Source organism: Morchella sextelata (genome assembly GCF_020137385.1).
Source record: "Morchella sextelata strain SCLS chromosome Unknown scls_25, whole genome shotgun sequence".
Classification (NCBI taxonomy): Eukaryota; Fungi; Ascomycota; class Pezizomycetes; order Pezizales; family Morchellaceae; genus Morchella; species Morchella sextelata.
Genome location: NW_025408640.1, coordinates 585,024 through 604,941, shown reverse-complemented (window position 1 = coordinate 604,941; position 19,918 = coordinate 585,024). Strand labels below are relative to the sequence as shown.

The 19,918-nt window shown below is 44.9% G+C and overlaps 6 protein-coding genes across 6 annotated transcripts; 1 reads left to right on the top strand and 5 right to left on the bottom strand.

Annotated features, from left to right (window-relative positions):
* Window positions 1–19: 19 nt before the first annotated feature.
* H6S33_008115 (uncharacterized protein) lies at window positions 20–466 on the bottom strand (the record flags this gene model as incomplete). The annotated part of the gene is made up of 1 exon (XM_044839465.1): window positions 20–466. One exon carries the CDS (start codon window positions 464–466, stop codon window positions 20–22), a length of 447 nt encoding a protein of 148 aa, XP_044688306.1.
* Window positions 467–3,232: 2,766 nt separating this feature from the next.
* H6S33_008114 (uncharacterized protein) lies at window positions 3,233–3,547 on the top strand (the record flags this gene model as incomplete). The annotated part of the gene is made up of 1 exon (XM_044839464.1): window positions 3,233–3,547. One exon carries the CDS (start codon window positions 3,233–3,235, stop codon window positions 3,545–3,547), a length of 315 nt encoding a protein of 104 aa, XP_044688305.1.
* A 1,408-nt stretch (window positions 3,548–4,955) lies between these two features.
* On the bottom strand, window positions 4,956–6,274 carry H6S33_008113 (uncharacterized protein; the record flags this gene model as incomplete). Its single annotated transcript, XM_044839463.1, has 2 exons — window positions 4,956–6,121; window positions 6,226–6,274. 2 exons carry the CDS (start codon window positions 6,272–6,274, stop codon window positions 4,956–4,958), a joined length of 1,215 nt encoding a protein of 404 aa, XP_044688304.1.
* A 1,830-nt stretch (window positions 6,275–8,104) lies between these two features.
* H6S33_008112 (uncharacterized protein) lies at window positions 8,105–9,378 on the bottom strand (the record flags this gene model as incomplete). The annotated part of the gene is made up of 2 exons (XM_044839462.1): window positions 8,105–9,270; window positions 9,330–9,378. 2 exons carry the CDS (start codon window positions 9,376–9,378, stop codon window positions 8,105–8,107), a joined length of 1,215 nt encoding a protein of 404 aa, XP_044688303.1.
* A 2,469-nt stretch (window positions 9,379–11,847) lies between these two features.
* H6S33_008111 (uncharacterized protein) lies at window positions 11,848–13,220 on the bottom strand (the record flags this gene model as incomplete). Its single annotated transcript, XM_044839461.1, has 2 exons — window positions 11,848–13,088; window positions 13,166–13,220. 2 exons carry the CDS (start codon window positions 13,218–13,220, stop codon window positions 11,848–11,850), a joined length of 1,296 nt encoding a protein of 431 aa, XP_044688302.1.
* Window positions 13,221–16,477: 3,257 nt separating this feature from the next.
* On the bottom strand, window positions 16,478–17,913 carry H6S33_008110 (uncharacterized protein; the record flags this gene model as incomplete). Its single annotated transcript, XM_044839460.1, has 3 exons — window positions 16,478–17,640; window positions 17,730–17,821; window positions 17,882–17,913. 3 exons carry the CDS (start codon window positions 17,911–17,913, stop codon window positions 16,478–16,480), a joined length of 1,287 nt encoding a protein of 428 aa, XP_044688301.1.
* Between the last annotated feature and the right edge of the window lie 2,005 nt (window positions 17,914–19,918).

Here is a 19,918-nt window from a genome sequence, read left to right as displayed (position 1 = left end):
AAATATAGCTATTTAGTAGTCAAATGTGAGCAGAATAGGCGAGTGAGACGAACAGTAGTTGGCGGGGGGTGCGAAGAGGGAGAGGGAAGACCAGTAACAGGGGGAGAGGAGGTGTCAGTGCGGTGGAGGAACGGTGAAGGGAGCTGGAATATATCAGAGCTGGCACTGAAGCCGGCATTGGAGCTGGCACAGGAGCTGGCATCGAGGCGAACGCTAGAGTAGTCATTCGAGCGGTCACCGGAGCGGACACAAGAGCGGGAACACGAGCAGGAACACGAGCAGGAACAGGGGTGGGCACAAGAACGGGCACAGGAGTGGGCGTTAGAGCTGGCACCGGAGCTGGCACCGGAGTGGGCACAGGAACGGGTACCGGAACTGCCACCGGAGCGGGCATCAGAGCTGGCACTGGAGCTGGAAGCGAAGCGGGCACTGGAGCTTGCAGAGAAGTGGGCACTGGAGCTGGCATGTATCTGAGCTGGCACTGGAGCCGGCATCTAATGGAGCTGGCACTGGAGCGGGCATTAGAGATGGCATTCGGGTGGCGCCGGCTAGAGCTGGCATATATTTGAGCCGACACCGAAGCTGACACTGGGGCTGACCTTGATTTTAGCTCGCACTGGAGCGGGCATTAGAGCTGGCACTGGACCTGGCATTGAAAATCGGAAATAGATATCCAGAGCAAGATTTAGGCATTTATGCGACATGGCCAGGAAAACAGACCATGAGACGGCTAAGACAAAATTAACTAATTACTGGAGGTGCCTAGATACTACAGATTGTGGTAGAATTAATGTGAAAGTGGGTTTTCCGTGACCCGATAGTCCCATTGGCCCTCAAAGGAATTTTTGCAGTGAGCACGAGCCAAGAAACTCACCCTTTTAGTTCTGACTTTCGCAATAATTCTACCGGACACTGTACACATAGGTGGGAGAGAAGGGGACCTCGCGGTCGCGAGGTGGCGGATCCCTAGTATATATGTATCAGGCCTTTGCCGTGGACCAAGACTAAAAGCTCCGCCTACCTGCACACAAAGAAATACATTACGTCTTTCAAAAACAATGAGAACTCTTGTACGCACACGTCTAACCTCTGCCCGCGTGTCTTAATCGCGGCGCAGTTCGACCTCCGCTGGCTTGTGTCGCTAGGATTCAGGAATCATCAACTTACAGAGTACCCTAACCCTGACTACATACCAGAATAGCTAGTGATATTCCATGACGGGTCATGTCAATAATTGATAATTTAGATATTGTGTTTAGGCGAACATTATGACTTTTTTGAAAGTAGTAACAAAAGGAAACGATAAGTAAAGCAGAAATACAATTAACGAAGTCAGAACAAAACCACCCAAGCAAGACGAACAGTGCCACAGCGCAATATGTCCCCCCCTTCTAGCTCTCCTCTCCACATTGGTAAAAGCCTGTTAAAAAATTGGAAAGATTATCACTAGGTAGAATCTAAGTATACAGTATTTAATATATGTAAAATTACTGGTGTAGGTCTGTTGACCGGACGTGAGCGTGAGGTTGTCGCGACCACGAGTTTTGTGGTTGTGAGAGGCTCTGGTTGAACTTGTGACTCAATATTTCTGCAGAGGTATTCTTGGTACCGCCTGGCAACCGCAACCAAATCCGGAAGGTACTCGGGCCTGCACCACCAGCCAAAACTCTGAGGCTGCTTGAACCTAAGGTTTTTGCAGCCTTCTTGAGTTTGATATAACCGTTTCCGGAACTCCCGGATCCCCCGCGATTGGGTCAAAACCCACACAGCGACGACAGCACTTCCTTCCCGTTCTCTATCCTATCAACTCGAACGTATCTTGGAATAAGGGACACTGATGTGTTCTAGGTCAACATCTATCCACGCTGAGAGTGTATTGGAGGTGGTGCAGGGTAGGTCATGAAGGGAGGAGTTCCAACCGCGTCTCACACTGAGATGCGATCGCATAGCGTTTTGGATGTAGTTATAAAGCTTAGTATTTAAGGCTAGGGAAAGCCTATTTTTGTCCAGTTATGGAAATCGGAAACCGTACCTGCCTAGTTAGCTAACCGCAACCTATAAAATCACGGGAATGCCCATCCACTCAACAGTCGAATTCAGGGATCTTTCTTTATGGAAAAATAATGGCAGGAAAAATCATGGTAGGAGAGGTAGCTCTATACAGCGATGTCTGTGTGGTGGGGGTAGCTAGGAGATGACACCTTGAGAAGCCTTCAATGGCCCTGCATGAGGCTACATATATTTCAGTACAAGCGCTGACGGGATGCCACGGTGTTCGTTTTGTCTGCGCGACGAGCACCTTGCATGGTTTTGTTGGGCCACGTGGCTCGTTCGCCTGCGCGTACTAGAAGAGCAATTCTCAATTGCCTTTCAAGAATCCGGAGATGCTACGTCTAACTTGTTGACACTAGCGCAGGTGTTAAACCCTAATCAATGGACGTATGTAAGAAGACACGCAATTGGCAAGGATTTGTGGCTCGCACGTATCGTTGGAGACACCTAGAACCTCACCATTTGTGACGTTCGCCAGCCATTTGCATAGCGTTAAAGGTACATTAGGTTATCATAAGACCTCGTTAACTCTAAGGAACCTACAGTTAAAATATAGCCATAACCTATTGACTGATATTGTTATTAAAATCCAAGGTTTATAACTCAACAAGCGTAAAAAATAAAAGTAGTTCGGCTCTATGTGTTGTAGAAGGGGGGCAAGAGAGTCTTCCAATAGAGCCGGCGTGACCTTGGGTGTTGTAGTTGGGAGGTTATTAGATCCTGACGTCGTAGAGCGAAAATGGTGAGGTTCTAGTTGTCCCCAACCATAGCTTTAGTACCCACACTAGCAGACTTTAACTCGCCTCCACAGTATAGATGATATGTAGGGGTTGCTAGGAAGAGCCAGTCTTGAAAAAAAAGGTGATGAGGAGATATAGAATTCAGAATATGAATGAAGAGGATACCACAGTGGCAGGTTTGTTAATAGGAGCGATCAAAAAAAAGACTTCGAAAAATATCGTGGCTCACTCGCATATATTATTTGGTCTTATGCGCATGTAAATCTTTAATAATTAAACAGGAGCTTTACTATCGAGTAATTCTAACAAATCAGAGTATAGTAATTAAGAGGATCATGAAGAAAAATTGTTTTTTCATGTTACTTAATTCGTTTAACTTGAGAGAATAGAATAAGCTACAATAACCATATTGAAAATACAAAAGATAATATTTCAACACGATGGTACAAAAGAGCGTACTCCTCAGCAGTTTACAGGACTCTAGCACCCATAGCGGCCATTTTCTCCCGAGACTGTTCGTATTTCCACACGCGGAAATCGATAGTGTGTGGCGCCGCCCCTCTAGAGCCATTGATTCTGCTTGCTCGAATTCCTTCATCATCCGCGAGAAGGGCATTCACTCCATGCTCCATAAGCAGTTCAATCATCGCGGCTTCGCGCATCAACACCGCGAGGTGAAGTGGCGTTCTCCCGAACCGATCCCTGATGTTGATATCGGCCCTGAATTGATGACCGTGCACACGGCTGAGTGGTAGACGGTATCAAGGGATTCTTAGTCGGAATTGTCATCGAGGTACGGCTTGACAGCGTTAACCCCATCGAGGGCAAGCTCATGGAGAGCGGTGCGTACTTGGAAATCGACCGCATTAACCCTTACACCGGCGGTACAAACCATCGAGACCATCGGACCGATGGAGTACATATAAGATGGAGACAGATGATGAACCTTTCAGCATCATGCATATAATAGTTAGAGGCATTTGGCATCAGTCTTTTATATGTATATATATACCTGCACGCGCTGATATATCCAGAAGTGTTGTCTGTCTCTACATTCCCGCAACCCATCTACGCCCTTCCTTCAAGCTCTCGCCTTTAAATCCCCTTATTTATGTATGAAATGAGCATAACAGAAACTTCTTAAACACACCGCAAACCATGGATATGCCGTACAATTACGACAACAAAAAATGCAGTTTATATAAAACATCTTGGCAGAGAATATAACAATCAGCTCTTGTCAATGAACAGGCTGAAGGCGCTCCGTGCCGCATAGAAAGAAATACGTTCCGTCGGGAAACAGCGAAAAACCATGCATATACGAACGTCCTGAGAGAATTTCTGGGAGCGTGTGGTTTGCGCTCACCCCAGCTGGAATCTTGCTTACTTCTGGTGATATTCTCTCAAATGGCTATTCCAGTTGTCCGGGGGCATTCCTCGCATTTACAACTAGGATCAAATAAACTAGAATACTCCCCTAACCCTAGCCCAAAGTGAATCTGTCGAGTGATATTGTATGATTCCGTTGTGTCAACGACCCATAATGCATTGATTATGTTGAGCCCGAACACTCTAGATACTTTGAGAGTAGTAGTGATAGAAACAAATAGTAAGTATAGCGGAAAGAAACATAATTCCATACGAAAACAACAACGCACTATTTGATACTCATAACACTTCGTCCCGACATCTTAATCGTGCTCCAAAGACTCTGGAGTGCCAAGCGTCGGACTTATAAATGTGCGCAGTTCTTAAACCTGGATTACTGCGTTTGTTTATAGATGCTTAACCTCGATCGGGATAGGCGTATACGATGCGTTTGAGCTCACATTGAACAGAAGGAACTCGGAGGTGTCAAGCCTTCCTCATTGACATTTGCGCAGTTGTTAAAGTTAAACAATCAATGAACGTCTCTAGAGGCACCGGTGAATAAGAATATGGGGACTACACGTATGCAGTATAGATATTTATAATTTGCTACGAAATACTATAATGTTCCAAATTGGGCACATAAGAATACAGTGATCAAGTACTCGAAGCATTATTTCTTTATATTCATAATCCATGATATTTATTGACTCAGAGCTGGCAGTGATAAGTTACAAATGATCTAGGACATAACAAAAGGTATTTAAACACACGAAGGTAACGAAGGCACCGTCTCTACAAGACCTTGGCCCATTTCTCGCCAACCCGTTTTTCCTGTAGTTGCTCGTACTTCCAGACTTGGAAGTCGATCATGTGAGGAGCGCATCCCCTAGTACCGTTCACCCTACTGGCTCTAACACTCTCATCATCGGTGATGAGAGCATTGACACCAAGCTCCACCAGGAGCCTGACCATTCCAATTTCACCCTTCTCCACAGCCAGATGCAGAGGAGTCTTTCCAAACTTGTCCTTAGCATCGATGTCAGCGCCGGCGTGGATTATAGTAAGCAAAGAACAGCGATAAAGAGCCTCGACTCTTTTGAATTCGTCGTTGCTGTTGTCTTCGAGAGGGATGGACGATTTGACTGAGTAGTATCCGGCTAAGGCAAAAAGATGCAGAGGAGTACGCTCCTCATAATCGACTGCGTTGACGTCGGCGCCGGAAGCGCAGACAATGTTGACCATCGCTAGGACAGCGTGGTGGATCGAACTATTCGATAATCCCCACATCCCTAGCCAGTGCAAGCAAATGCGTTCGTCGCTTTCCCACATTTCGTTGTTGAAATGCTTGTTGACGTTTGCACCTCCAGTAATCAGGACCCTAAGAAGTTCCACCTTTCCTCTGGTAATGGCCGACTCGAATGCATCGGTGCATGCTTGGGTACGGAGCCTAATAGGAATCTCCTGTATGAGCGACTGAATTAGGTTGGATGGAGCGTATGCGGATTCGCACGCAAGCTGGAAGGCCTCACTCAAATCCCCCTCAGAGATGAATCCTATCAATCCATGCATTAATGGTCCATGACCAATCCTAACCGCGCTTTTAAACGCAGCAAATGCACAATGTTTGCCGGAGGTGATGAACGGTTTGATGATGCGAAACAGGTCCATGCGGCCAGCCTCTGCGACTCTTTCTAAGGCATACTGCTCTTCGTATTCTTGGAGAAGGGCGAAAACCATGGAGTTGTTGCCTTTTTTACGAAGAGTCAGTAGCACGAGGGTTTTCTCCAGGCTGGTAATGGCAACGTATCCTGCAGACCCAGCATCTGTCCATTTTCCCAGGATCAACTGCAGGTCCTCGTTGCAGAGTGACAATGCTGCAGAGGCGTCCGTCTCACACGAGTCGTTGATATCGAGGATCAACTCGACAGGCAGGGTTTCGAACGGGTTGCGCGGAGCTTCTGGAACTCAAGAAGAAATTATATTAGTATTTACACTCTAAAAAGAAGATTCGGGACAGGGTGTGTATTTTGCGAGCCATAGAGTTGGAGAGGGAAGAATTTACTTTCGCCTTCTTGCTGGCTAGGAGCACTAATGATGTTGGTTGGGGACATGTTGTGAAAAAGGTGGAATCTTATTTCTGGCTCTGTAAACCTCACAGCATAATTTGAGCAAATCAGAGTCACAAATGATTAATATAACGAAGGCTATGGGATATAAACATACGTTATCAATTCACTGACTGTCGCCGTTGAGTATAACTCGGGATTCACGGCTCGGATCGAAAGGAAACGAATTTTTATTTGAGCAAGACGTGTGTTGGAAAGTATTACGGGGTTTTGGCGGTGGGCTATAAGAGTACCCTTATTTGTCTCAAGTTTGAAACCCTTACTCTTGCAATCAGCACATAGGTTTAGCACCTCCACTACCAGATCCCACCTACACCTCCACATTATAGGTTTATGGGTCTAGCGCCGCCACCGAATATATGTAGTTCGGGGAATCTTAATATATAATAGTCGATCAAGGCTTTATATAAGCACCTTTGTGTATGCGGTGCTCCCAGAAGTACGTTGTACTGGCGGCTTGAGTTGGGCAAGAAAATATTGTGTCGTCATAATTAGGATAGACAGTCTGAGGTTATCGATCCAGTAATGGATGTTTTACTATCGCGTATATAATAGTTTATAATTTAAGCGATTTGACATCGCTCCTGTATTTATACACGTACGCCCTGTTATTTCCAGGGTTGTCGATCTGTCTCTACTTTCCCGCAGCCAATCTACGACTTCCTTTAAATTCTTGCCTTGAAGCCTCCGTAAATATGCAAGCAATAGTCCTTACAGAAACCTCTCAAACATACGGCAAACTACACATATTGGAATTACTATAACAACAAACGCAGTTGCCCTAGGAGGTCTCTGCAGAGAATATAATGGTAGGGTTCTATCGATGAACAGACTGAAGAATCTACGCGCCCGCATACGAAGAAATACGGTACATCGGGAAAATGGCGAGGTACCATGCATGTCCGTACGCGCTCATCGAATTTCTACGGGTGTGCGGTTTACGCCCACCCCAACTAGAGGTCTATCTGGTTGGGTGATACTATCTTAAAGGGCGATTCTGGTCGCGCTGGAGCATTCCTCCCACTTACCACTGAGAAAAATGAAACCCCTAGGATCATCCCCTACTCCTAACTACAGGAAGAGGGATATCGAGTGAGAATTCATGATCCGGTCATGTCAATGATTGATAATTCATTGATTATGTTGAGCCTGAGCACTATGGATATTTTAAGAGCGGCGATAACAAATAATAATAATAAATAAAAAGAAGGATAATGAGTTAAGAGCATAACAACGCAATCAAGACTCATAGTCCCTAGCTCAATCGTGTTGCAAAATGCCTGAGCCCCAAACGTCGGTCCTGGACACATGCACACGCGCAGTTTTTAAACATCGGTTGGCGCACATATCTATAGCCTTAAAGCTAGATTAGTGCAAATGTTTGTAGGTACTAAACCTCAATTGGCATAGCCGCAGCTAAGGACACGTCGCGTACAGGAAGAAACTCGGAGGTGCAACTTTAATCCCCGTCCCCAGCTAAAAGCGAGTATTGATAGTTTAGCTGTCCTAGTCCATTTTGTTTTGATTTACTTATTTATTTACTTTGCAATGAGATTCTACGCGTCTTGATTTTTGACAAACTGCATTTGACTAAGTTGAGGATGAAAGAATATTTTGATCAAGTAGTTGATGAACAATTGTTTTAACGATCGATAAAGTTTATTTGATAACACCAATTGAATTTAATTTACCTTTCTAGATTAGAATGATAAGTTACCACGCTCCATCTAAAATAACATGAGATATTTCAACAATGTTAATATTGTAACGGCAGAGAACTACACCCAGTATATGTAGCTATCCTCCAAGCCGATCTCACAAGACATGGGCCCATTTCTGCCCCACTTTCCTTTCCTGGCGCTTTTCATATTCCCAGACTTTAAATTCGATGCTATGCGGAGATACTGCTTGTCCGTTGACTCGACTCGCTCTGATCCAGTTGTCGTCAGTAATCAGCGCATTGACGCCAAATTTGATGAGCACGTTGCACATCACCGATTCGCGGTGCTTCGCCGCGAGGTGAAGAGGCGTCCTCCCGATGTTATCTTTCACATTAATATCTGCGCCTGCTTTAATCAAAATACGCAAGACAGACTCGTAGAGTCTGTTGATTGGGGTGTCATCGGCGTTGCCACCGAGTTCGAGGCTGGCACCAGGGGTGATAGCATTCGGTCCAGCGAGGGCGAAATCATGCAATGGGGTTCGCCCCTTATAGTCGATAGCATTGGGATTTGCTCCTGCTGCGCACAACATTTTCACCATTGGTCTGACAGACCGGTGGATATCGTTGTTCAGGAGGCCCCACATCCCCAACCAGTGCAAACATGTACGTTGATCACGCCCCCGGCCTTCTTCAGTCAGATACCTGTCGGTGTCAACGCCACCCTCAATTAGAACCCTCAGCAGACCGATTTTGCCACCAGTGACAGCAGTCTCAAGTGCTAGTGAGCAGGCCTGGCGGCGAATCTTAATGGGAATATGAGGGATAAGTCTCTTGATGACTCCCGGCGTGGTGTAAATGCAGGCATCCAGAAAGACCTCTAGGAGGCCCCCTTTGGGGAGATAAGTTACGAGCCCTTGCATCAGTTGTTCGTGGTTGATTCGGACTGCTGATTTGAACGCTGCAACGGTGGATTCTGCTCCATAAGTGATATATGGTTGAATGATATTGAAAATATCCATGCGGCCTGCCCGCGCTACAATGTCAAGCGCATTTCCATCTTCGATCTCACGGAGTAGTGCAAGTATCATTGCGTTAGGGCCTCTTTTGCGCAGAGTGCGGAGAACTAGAGTCTTTTCAAGACTGCAAATTGAGGTATAGGCGAGGGCTTCGGGGTCGATAAATCCCTCGAGAAGGAACTCGAGGTCCTGGCAGCAGAAAGAAAGCGATGCCAGGTCATCGGCATCGCGGATTGATCGACGGATGTTAAGAACAATCTCGACCGGAATCGAGGAGAAAGGTCTTCCAATAGAGGTTAAATCTAAGAATAAAGTTAGGAAAAATTGATCGTACGATAGGATTGGGTAGTATAGAACTTACCAGGGTTTCCGGCCTGTTCAAGAATGACACCGCTGTTTGATGAAGTCATCTTGAGTATAGGTATTATAACCTCGATTAAATATCTTAATAGCTATGTTAGTAATGGGCAACAAGATTTTATAGCTATGCTCCAGGCTTAGAGAACCTGTGAATTTAGCGTCAAGATATCAGACGAATCTCAATGCTTCTGTGAATACTGACTGGTGCAAAGTTTGGAGTTATTATTTTATTATTACAGTGGTCGCGTAATAAGATATAGCACCTTCTACCCACTTTTGAAAATCAGCACTTAGGCGTTGAACCCTAGCAGACAGAAGCTAGACTCCCGTAGGCCATCATGTCTCATTCCCCGAAGCAAGCACTCTTTCAAAAGGTAATCTTCCGTGATGTATAGTTGATTATGGTATTTCTTATCAGATATCAGATCCATACGCAGAGGGATTTAGCTCATATATATACTTCCTGGCTGCGCATTCTCTGATGTGATGAAGGGCATCGGGAGACATGATTATCGTGCTTCAGGTTTCCACCGACGAAAGGTGGAAGGGAGCACTACTAGAGGCCCTTTTGGGAATATTTCGATAGTAAAGAAGATATCCTTTGGTCGATCTCGCATGAGTCGAAGAGGCAATTGAGTATTTTCACGAATGATCGGATTGTGCGCTACTTGTAGCAACTAAAAGCGCAAATTATGAACGCAAAAAATGGATCTTGAGTTGAGTGTTCCTATGTTCCAACACTGATCCCTTCAATAAAAGAAGAATTGAAATATGTATGCGGAGTCCCGACCGCGGTCACAGACATCTACAAAGCGATTATTGTCTCCGAAAAGCAAGCAGCAGTTTGAAGTAATTCGCGGATATATATATTCTGTCCGGAAACAATTCTTTCAAGCTTTCGAATTATCTTATTCCACAGACGATGAAGGCCGACCCCACCATTAACAAAAGAACCTCTCCAGAGTTGAAAAAGAGAAATAGAAAAAGAAATTGTTTATGCAGGTTTATTCGAACAGTATTCACGATACGTTCGCCACTAAAAATGTAGGAAGACCGCAACGGAAAATAAATCCAGCGCCTTCAGAATTCGGCTACAGGTCTCCCGCGGTGGGATCAGCCGGAGCTACCTAGTCGCGATGATCTATCATAAAGATCCCTTTCAAATCATTCATCTTCCACCTTCTTTTTAAAGTATTCCCGTCATGCTCAATCGCTTTCTTTTGAATCGCTGGTAATTGCTTGCTATTATCCGCTTGTCGTGCAGCCTAACTGTGCAAGACCCAAGTGATAGACCATGATGCACCTGGGGCCAGAAAATCGAGGGTACCGAAAAGCCACCTGAAGAAGTTGTATTATGAATTATAGGAAACGCGGTATATAGTCCAGGATCCTCAAGTATACTAATACCGGGAAGCTGGTCTGCAGCAACCGGCGGATCAAAGACTTGGATACATTGTCGGCTTTTGATGGGATCGAGTGATAGGTTGAGACTGTCGTCATAATACTGCGTGTCCGATGAGCCGACATACGTATACCATTAAATCTCGAGTTATTCGGGGGGTTGCCAAAGCAAAAAGCTGAAGATCTTCACCTTTAGAGGAAGAAAACAGTCCTATTTTACAGGATCTAAACTAAACGCAGTTTAACAGGTCGCCTCGGCAACCCCCCGAATAACTCGAGATTTTGCGGTACCTGGGTTAGAGATGAAAGGTGTCCAGCGCCTATACCCGGATATGATCACACACATATTGTAGACATCTGCCCCCAGCGGTGATGATGTGGCGCATATCCTTTTTCTCACGGCGTTCCCCAAAACGTCCACGCGCCAAGGTAATTTAGTCAGCTACATTCACGTGCGACAACCCAACCACTTCATAGCGTTCCCGAGTCCATGAGATTTGAATACCAAGAGTCTGAGATCGGGACAATTTATAACTATATGCCGCTAATTGAATTTGCGAACTCCAATTGTCCTGTAATCGGGATTGTCTGTTACCGGGGTACTACTAGGTCTGCGTTGATGTAGCCGAACCATAAGAAAGTATTCTACATGGATGTAATATCCACCTAACTAGTTAATTATGCTCTCTTATCTAGCTACTCGTCCTTTCTTTGCCAGTGTCACTGGTAGGTAAAGCTGCCATCTCCTGCCTAACCCTAACCCTGGCGCCAAGCCGTGAGTATTGCTGATTTCATAACGGTAGACTCAGTCGAGAGACGAGCACAGGGAATGCTTCCCGAAACCAATGCGATATATTAGATTTCCGCGGGGAGATATATGTGGAAATATGTGTTGTGATACAGTGAGCTCTAATTACGATACAGTTCAGGTTCATTTTAATGTGGATGGAGATCAGTGTGGGTTCGGTTGGTTCAGGGAAAAATATTAAAACACAATTTCAAAGAGGCTGCAGTACTAAGAACATCACAAACTAGAAGAATAATCTTTATTTAAGTAACCAAGTTAAGGAAGGCTAGTTAATAGGCATCCTCACCGAAGACAATAGACTATTGATCGTTTAACGGGTCTGGCAGGATAACTGAAGGAATCTCAGCCAACCAGAAGTACCAGAAGAATCAAGTTTAAATAGCAGAGCCTCCATCTCCTCGCCATCAACCCATTTCTCCTGTTCCACTTCCATCATGAGGACCTTGAATTCCAAGGTGTGCGGAGCCATGCATGCAAGGCCATTTGTCTTACTGGCCCGGATGCCCTCGCTATCCTCGATGAGCGTGTTGACACCATACTCATAGAGGATCCTAACCATGACCGCCTCACGATTCTGGACTGCGTAGTGGAGAGGTGTTTTGCCAAATTCGTCCTGCTGGTTGACATTGGCGCCTGCCTCGATAATCTCGCGCAACGCGCACTCGTAAAGCCAGTCGGGTCTTTCGTTGGTGAAGTCATCCTCGAAAGGTTGAGAAGGGGTGACTAGTTTCGAACCGTTTAAGGCAAATTCGTGGAGGACATTACGACCTTGGCAGTCGAGTGCATTCAGATCTGCACCGCCGGCCTGGCAGAACATCTTGATCATAGGGGAGAAGGCATTATTAAGCTGATTGGTCCGAAGCCAGTAGATGCCGAGCCAGTGGAGGCAGGTACGCTCCTCCCAGTCGATTGACTCGCTGATCATGATCGTATTGAGGTCCGTACCCCCTTCGATCAGGACGCGGAGGAGTTCGACTCTACCGCTGGTGACTGCCGATTCCATATTTAGAGTGCACAGTTTTGGGCGAAGCTGGGTTGGTGTGAGGGCGAGGAGAGCCACCACTTCGGAGACGATGCCACCGTTGCACATCATTTCGAAAATCTCCAAAATGGTGTCTTCAGCAAGGTAAGGCATGAGCCTGTGAAGAAGCGGATAATATCCGTATCCGCTTGCACTACAGGCGGCGACGTGCGTTGATGGGTGCTCCGCTGTAATAAACGGTTCGATTAAACCGAATAGGTCTTCGCGATTGTTTTTTACGACGACATTGAGGACGTAAATGTCGTAAATGTCGGTTCTGGTGAGAGCCAGGACCATGGTGTCCGCTCCCCTCTTCCTAATTGTCATTGAGACCAGGTTCCGGTCCAAGCTACGGATTGCCGCATACGCGATCGCTTCTGGCGGAATCATGTCGTCCAAGATGGACTCCAGGACTTGATTACAGAGAGCCAGAGCGCCGACTGCCTCTGGCTCACCTGGGAGGTTGGATGCGATAAGTCGAATGACCTCGACAGCGGTATTGTCGAAAGGGTTGGAAGAGGGAGACGAAGCTATGAAATTCATTCGAGAGGTAAGAAACGATACATAGATTAAACAGCAAGCAATTCGAGGAATTAATATGACTTACCATTATTTTCGGACTCGATATCCGCAGAGTCTTTAGGTGGTTGAGATATATCCATCTATAGCTTATGAGATTTTTCGAACTGCAGCTGGAAAATTGGTGAAGATATATGATTAGCAGTAGTTCATAATCTACTCTGGTTTTCTAGGTATGTCTCGGGGCGTGCATACCACTTAGTGACCACAATATAATTAAACACAGAGACTATAGTTTCGATATCAGCAAACAGCGCTCACGACACTAGGTATATAAAATAATGTTATTTCATACAGCCAGTACAAGCCTAGACCGTGAGAGGGCGACATGGCATGAGGCGAGGTAAAACAGACCATCTCAATTAATTCTGTGACTTGTCTCGAACAGTTATATTATAACACCTCCGATCCGTCTCGGGAGTGTGCGGCGGAATTCGGTGATATAGCTGATCCACTCCGATCAATTCTCCACTGAATTACATAGTTTCATAAGTACATAAGTAATGAGATTTAAAATATAAAACCCCGGAACGTAGGAACGAGGGAAGTAATGAATATCAATAGGTGTTATACAGGGATATTTATATGAATTTCTTTTGTTTTCCTCCGATGGAATGGTGCGGTTTCCTGTCACCCTGTTTCTTTACCTACTGACATGCACGCATATGTACAAAGACAAAAAGCTCTTTTATCTATAAAGAAAAAACGTAGGAACTTAACTAAACGAGATGATAAGGAAATCGTCCTCCCGAACAATGAAAATAATAATGATGGCTATTTGAAGTCGCAATGTCAACGGTAATGCACAAGGAAAGAAAGGTGGGAAAAGGATATATATATGGATGCAACAGCACCGCCTGCAAAGGGACAAATGAGTGATCAATATGTGGTAACCAGTGTCTGCAAAAACGAAAAACGTTAACTGTCAAGGAATGAATAGTAACCCTAACCCTAACGACATGACTCAACGCGTATCACTGCAAGCGCTCATGATGGAAATAATTAATGTCAGGCCAGGGATTAATTCGGCGATCTATGCTCCCTTCGCAGTTGTGTTCATTATCCCTATTAACCTCTATTTGATCTATATGACTCAACTTTATGCTAGGTCTCAACAATGGGATCATACCGTGTTCTCCACTCGCGAGTGAGGTGTCTATGTAGTTTGGCGGGGGTTAAGAACGTTGATATCAAGGGATGGCATGAAGTACTAACAGAGAAAGTTATTTTGTCAAAACGACTGTACACCTAAAATATGAAGGCTCGGGACCTAGGTAGAGCAATGCCGGCGGCGTGAAAAATAACCATGCGTGTGTTCAAGTTGAAAAAGAGTAATGTGCAAATAAAAGTTCGGATACATACTTGTATGCATTCATGGAGCCCGTACACAAGATGTATTTTTCGCCGGAATTCCAATAACAAGAACGGGTCCACCGCATGTGCACGCAAGGCAAATAGGACTGAGTATTTTTGGAACCTGCTAGAGAGATCTCGGTGTGATGACAACTGACTTTGCCTGTAAATCACCTCTCTACCGCGCAAGTAAACGAATCAGTAAATTAATCCTGTAAATGAATCATGACGACGCAAGTAAATGTCATAAATTTACTATGTGTAAACGGATCAGTAAACGAATCCCTTAGTTCAATATGTCCCTTTTGTTTACACATTAAAGACCGAGCTAGTCTCGAAAAGGACTTTCTAGGCGGTCAATTATTTGTTTGCCAAAGAACAGCAAAAATAATTGCTAGCAGTGAGAGTTGAACCCAGAAGCTCCAGAAACACTTGGTAGACTATATCACTTGCGCCAAATAACACAGAATAATTATGGGTTTATGCATAGAGAACCGGAATATAGTGGGAATGTGCAAAGAAAATCATACTTTCATCTATTACGAAATGTCACTCTGTAAATACATCACTTGGTGCAGTAAATGGATCACCTGTGTCATTTACTAACGGCGTCCCCGGTAAATGAATCAATTGATTCAATTACTCAATTCGCTTTAATGGGCAATGCATCAATTGATTCATTTACGTTGCTAGTATAGCCTATTCCCCCCCTATTCTTTGAGTCTAAATATATTTATCAAATTCTTTGTGGTATTCGAGAAAATAACCGAGTGATACTCTATGATTCTGGCTACCCATATTGTTCCATCGCAGACTGACCAGAGACGATCTTCCACTTGCTCTGTATACGCTTTCACTTTCTGATGCTAAATAACCCACGCCTGGGCCCCACAGTATCACCTTCGATCGGTGCGAATAAATCTTTCGATGCCGAGGTCCCAAGATGGCAGCGGTCAAACCGATAGTCCGTCGTACTCAGAGGAAAGAAAGACTAGTAGCCCCTCCAATTAAAGCTTGGAAATATCTTTCGATACCGCGATCGATGGCCCAGAGCTAGAGACGGCGGGGGTACACTAATCGAACATTGGTGGTGTACTACAGAGATTAGTCGTGACAAATATCATAGACTGTAAATTAAGTTTGGATTTTCTTTGTGGACGTTCGTATCCCGCTCTAAGTCGTCTTTCGTAACTCTAAATGTTCATTTTAGTATGGATGTGCATGCTAGAGACGGGACTCGAACGCCCCCCCCCGAAATTTTTTTTTACCCAACCCTAACCCTTAGCTAGCGCGAATAGCTCGGAGGTGGTTGTACTCTACCAGGGATGTGGATGGAGCCGATTGTGAGTAAAAATAAGAAGAAAATTTGTTAGAATCTCAAACTTAGCTTTCTTTCATCCAGGAGAGATAAGTAAATTGTCCTGAAAAAGTAAACCAGGTACGCGAGTAGGACGGAAGCGAACACGTTCGGAGATTAGATGATGTACATATATATAAGCCTTCATTTGCATGATTAGACCGCGATCAGGTTCGCAAAGAGAAAGATCAGAAAAATTATTTGATTTATGTTTGCAAACTTTCCATGCTACAAGCCCTACTCATGCCTACAAATGTCGAGATAAGCGTGGATGATCACATTACTACCCAGAGCCTCGCGGATCATAGTACACTACCTGCTTACACGAGTTTCTATCGCTCAGATTTAAATGACCATAGCGTAAGTAAAGAAAAGCACAAATTAAAGATATTTACGATATAATCTTGTAGAGTTCGGACAAGAGGATAGGGAAAGACCTTGTTAATTTCAGGCAACTATAGTGATAACGTTGTTTTCTAATTTAACTGCAGTAGAGATGTTTCACTTCTTGATAAGCTTTGTGAAATAAGTTACAATAATCATTTTCGACAGGGGGGGAGAGAACTCCCGACAAAAGAAAAGTGACAAAGTAAATGTTTTCCAACGGCAACCCTATCCCCACAGCAATTCTCAGAGAACTGCTGATTCCTGAATTTTAGCTAACATCTCCTGCTTCATCTCAAGCATCAGGACTTGGTATTCGATCGTATGGGGAGTAATATGGGCGGTCTCATTGGCTCTGCTTGCTCTAATTCCTTCGTGGTCGCGGATCAAAGCATTGACTCCAGCCTCCATTAGGACTTTGATCATAACAGACTCCCGGTTCTCCACCGCGAGGTGGAGAGGAGTCTTTCCGAACTCATCCTGTTGATCGATCTTGGCACCGGCTTTAATGATATCCTTTAAAGCAACCTCATACACCAAGCCGAGTCTCTGGTTCGTAAAGTCGTCAGGGAACTGCTCGAAGAGGCCTACTGCTCTCGATCCGCCAAGTGCAAAATAATGAAGCGAGGAGCGACCTTTAGAATCCAGGGCGTTGACATTCGCCCCATCTTCGCAAAACATCCGAACAAGTGGGCCGACAGAGTGGTGGATCTCATTGGTCCCTAGGCCGTATATCGCCAGCCAGTGGAGGCAGGTGCTTTGATCGGATTCGTCCTGCTCGGATACCATAATCGTATCTAGGTCGGCGCCTGCTGCGATCAGGACACGAACTAGCTCGATTCTGGCGCTGGTTACCGCGGACTCAAGGTTTAAAGAGCAGACCTTTCTCCAGAGGCGGGTAGGGACATGGTAGATTAGGGAGTTCACTACTGAGGAATCGCCGGCGGTGCATGTTTCCCCAAATGCCTGGATGATAGAATCATCTGACAGGTGTGGCATGAGGCGTCGGACGAGGTTGTGGTGTCCGCGTTCGACGGCGGTGATCACCGCAGCGTGAGTGCCGGGGTCTCCATATGTAATATAGGGCTCGACGATCGACAAGAGATCGCGACGATTGTGCTGCGCGATTACGTCTAAGGCATAGACATCATTCACATACCTTGTCAATCCAGTTCGGATGGCGTGACCGCCCCGTTTCCGTAGTGTACGTTGGACAAGGTTCCGCTCGAGGCTGCAAATTGCTGCATATGCCGTCGCTCCAGGGTCACTGGACCCCTCCAAAATGGATTCGAGGTCGTGGTTAGAAAGGGCGAGTGCAGCAACTGCGTCTGGATCTTCCGAAATCTCCCCAATATGGCGGATGATCTCCACAGGGATATGGTCGAACGGATTGTAGGGCAACGGTGGACCTATTATAAAGTCAGCAAAATTACATATACAAACCCGGCCACAAGTATTAAACATGTTCATCATGAGGTGGAGAGTGGGAGAAACAAACGCTGAAACTCCGGTTCTTCCTGGATGACATAGGTTGTTGGTGGACAAATGTCAAGAGTTGCAGCCAGCTCTGGGGTAAACCAGTGCATAACCCTTTCATATACGATTAGTACTCTTCTCATGTTAGAATGCATTAATTTGAATGTAACAAACATATCGAGCGAAGTATCCCAGTTACAACTCATTTCGGAATGTTGTGTTCGATAGAGGTGATGCGAAGTTATCAAAGAGTATATGCTTCGGGAGCTTTCTTTGAGCTGGTGATTGAGAGTTCGAGATGAGAGAACATTTGGGGGTAGTGGAAGTGAGCGACCCTACTAATATCTATGCAGCTTTAGCAAAGCGCACCTGACACTGAAAAGAGGTTTTGCACCTTACATGGAAATGAGTAGGCACCGAAGCGGCCCTCAATATCGCTAAGAGAGTAAGATTCGTCGGGGAAATGTCAGGTGATCTTCATCAATGCATTGAACCATCTTTACCAGCTAGCTCCAGCCGCGGATCGAAATGACTGATTTCCATTACTGTACCGGGCAATTGCAAAGCGACAACAGATGTCACGGTCGCCTTAGAACTGGCAGTAAATACTCCAAAAAAACTCTATAAATAGTAATCCTTTGCATTTTCTCCCTAAGAAGATTCTTTTCGGCCACAGTTAATAAAAATACTTGTCTCAAATATGACGGATCCTTTCCAATTTAGGTGTATCTTGGACAATTGTCGCTTTCTCGGGACGAGTGGCATTAAGGAAGGGTGTCAGCCAAAACCAACTGTCGCTTTGCATTTGCCCGGTACAGTAGGTTTGACTTGCTTAACTATACCATAATTCTTATCGTTTATATACGGTGCAGTAATAACTCTTGCGCTCTATAGAAGGAAAACACAATATGTGCGTGTATTAGGAGATTTATACAATCATCATGAGAGAGAAAATAATCCTCTTCATTTTCTTTGGTGCATCCCGCACCGATAACTGACGTCTAAACAAGCATATGTACAGCGCAGAAACAAAAAACTTTATTTATATACACAGATAGCTCCCCCTAAGCTACGGATATATACAGGAACAAAGGAACTTATCCACGGAAGAGACAACAGCTTCTCCTTCAGAAACCTCAGTATCCTTGTTTAACAAAGCACATGCTCCTTCAAAACAAAGAGGTTTGCTCCATATGAATATCATGGCCTTCTCCCGAGAAACTAATTTTCAAAGAGGTTTTGCCACCGTAACAACGCCCCCTCATAACATCAAAATCTGCACTAAGAACCGTTCCTATCGATATATCGGAGTGCCTATGAAATCCACATCGGGAGCTCCGAGCGCGTTCGAATCTTGAGGTTCTAATAGCAGCCGGACGAAATGAGTCGTCTTGATGATCGTTTCCCCTCCTGCTTGAATTGCTCTTTAATAAAAGCCCTTTTTCCCATCCCTCTCATCCCACAGGATAAAGACTTGGCAATCCTGTTAAATAATGCAAAGTACACTGGTATGGGCATAGTCTAGTCAGATCCTGCTATTCATCCCTATCACCCTCTATAACTACGTGTACCCTTAGGCTTTTGACCTGTGCTCGGTTACCGTGCAAAGTTACTAATTAGTGAATTAGGCGAAGGAGAAATTGCAAGGTCACTGAGTATCATTGGAGAAAGCGAGTGATATTCCATGACGCTCTAGCGGCACAGCACTCCCTCGTTACACAACACGCTGACTAGCTAGTTTGGTCAACCTAGAAACCAAACTTTAATTGCCGTGTCCTTAATTTTATTGAGAAGTGATATTTTTGGTGGCGTCGCGAGGCTAGTCTCCATGCGGAGTGAAAGGAGTTCGAAGGATGTAGGTATGGTTAGGATTAGAGCAGGTTAGATACATAAATCTCAAGATATAATTTGAATAAAAGCACTACGATAGAAACGTATGAGGAAGAGAAATCTTAAACCTGTTATAATTCTAGACTGTTTGAAATACTAATAATGATATAACCTGGTATTTCTGGTATATACCCATATATGCTTTCGGAGGTATAATCCTTATGGGGCCGGAAGGTAATGGTAACAAAGCATTGGTTCATCGTGAGACGGTCAATTAATTAACTGAAGGGTCATTAATATTCTAATTTCTGGACCCTTCGAGTTCCTATTCTGATGCACGGTTAATCAATTGAAGGAACTAACTTATTGACCTAATCAATC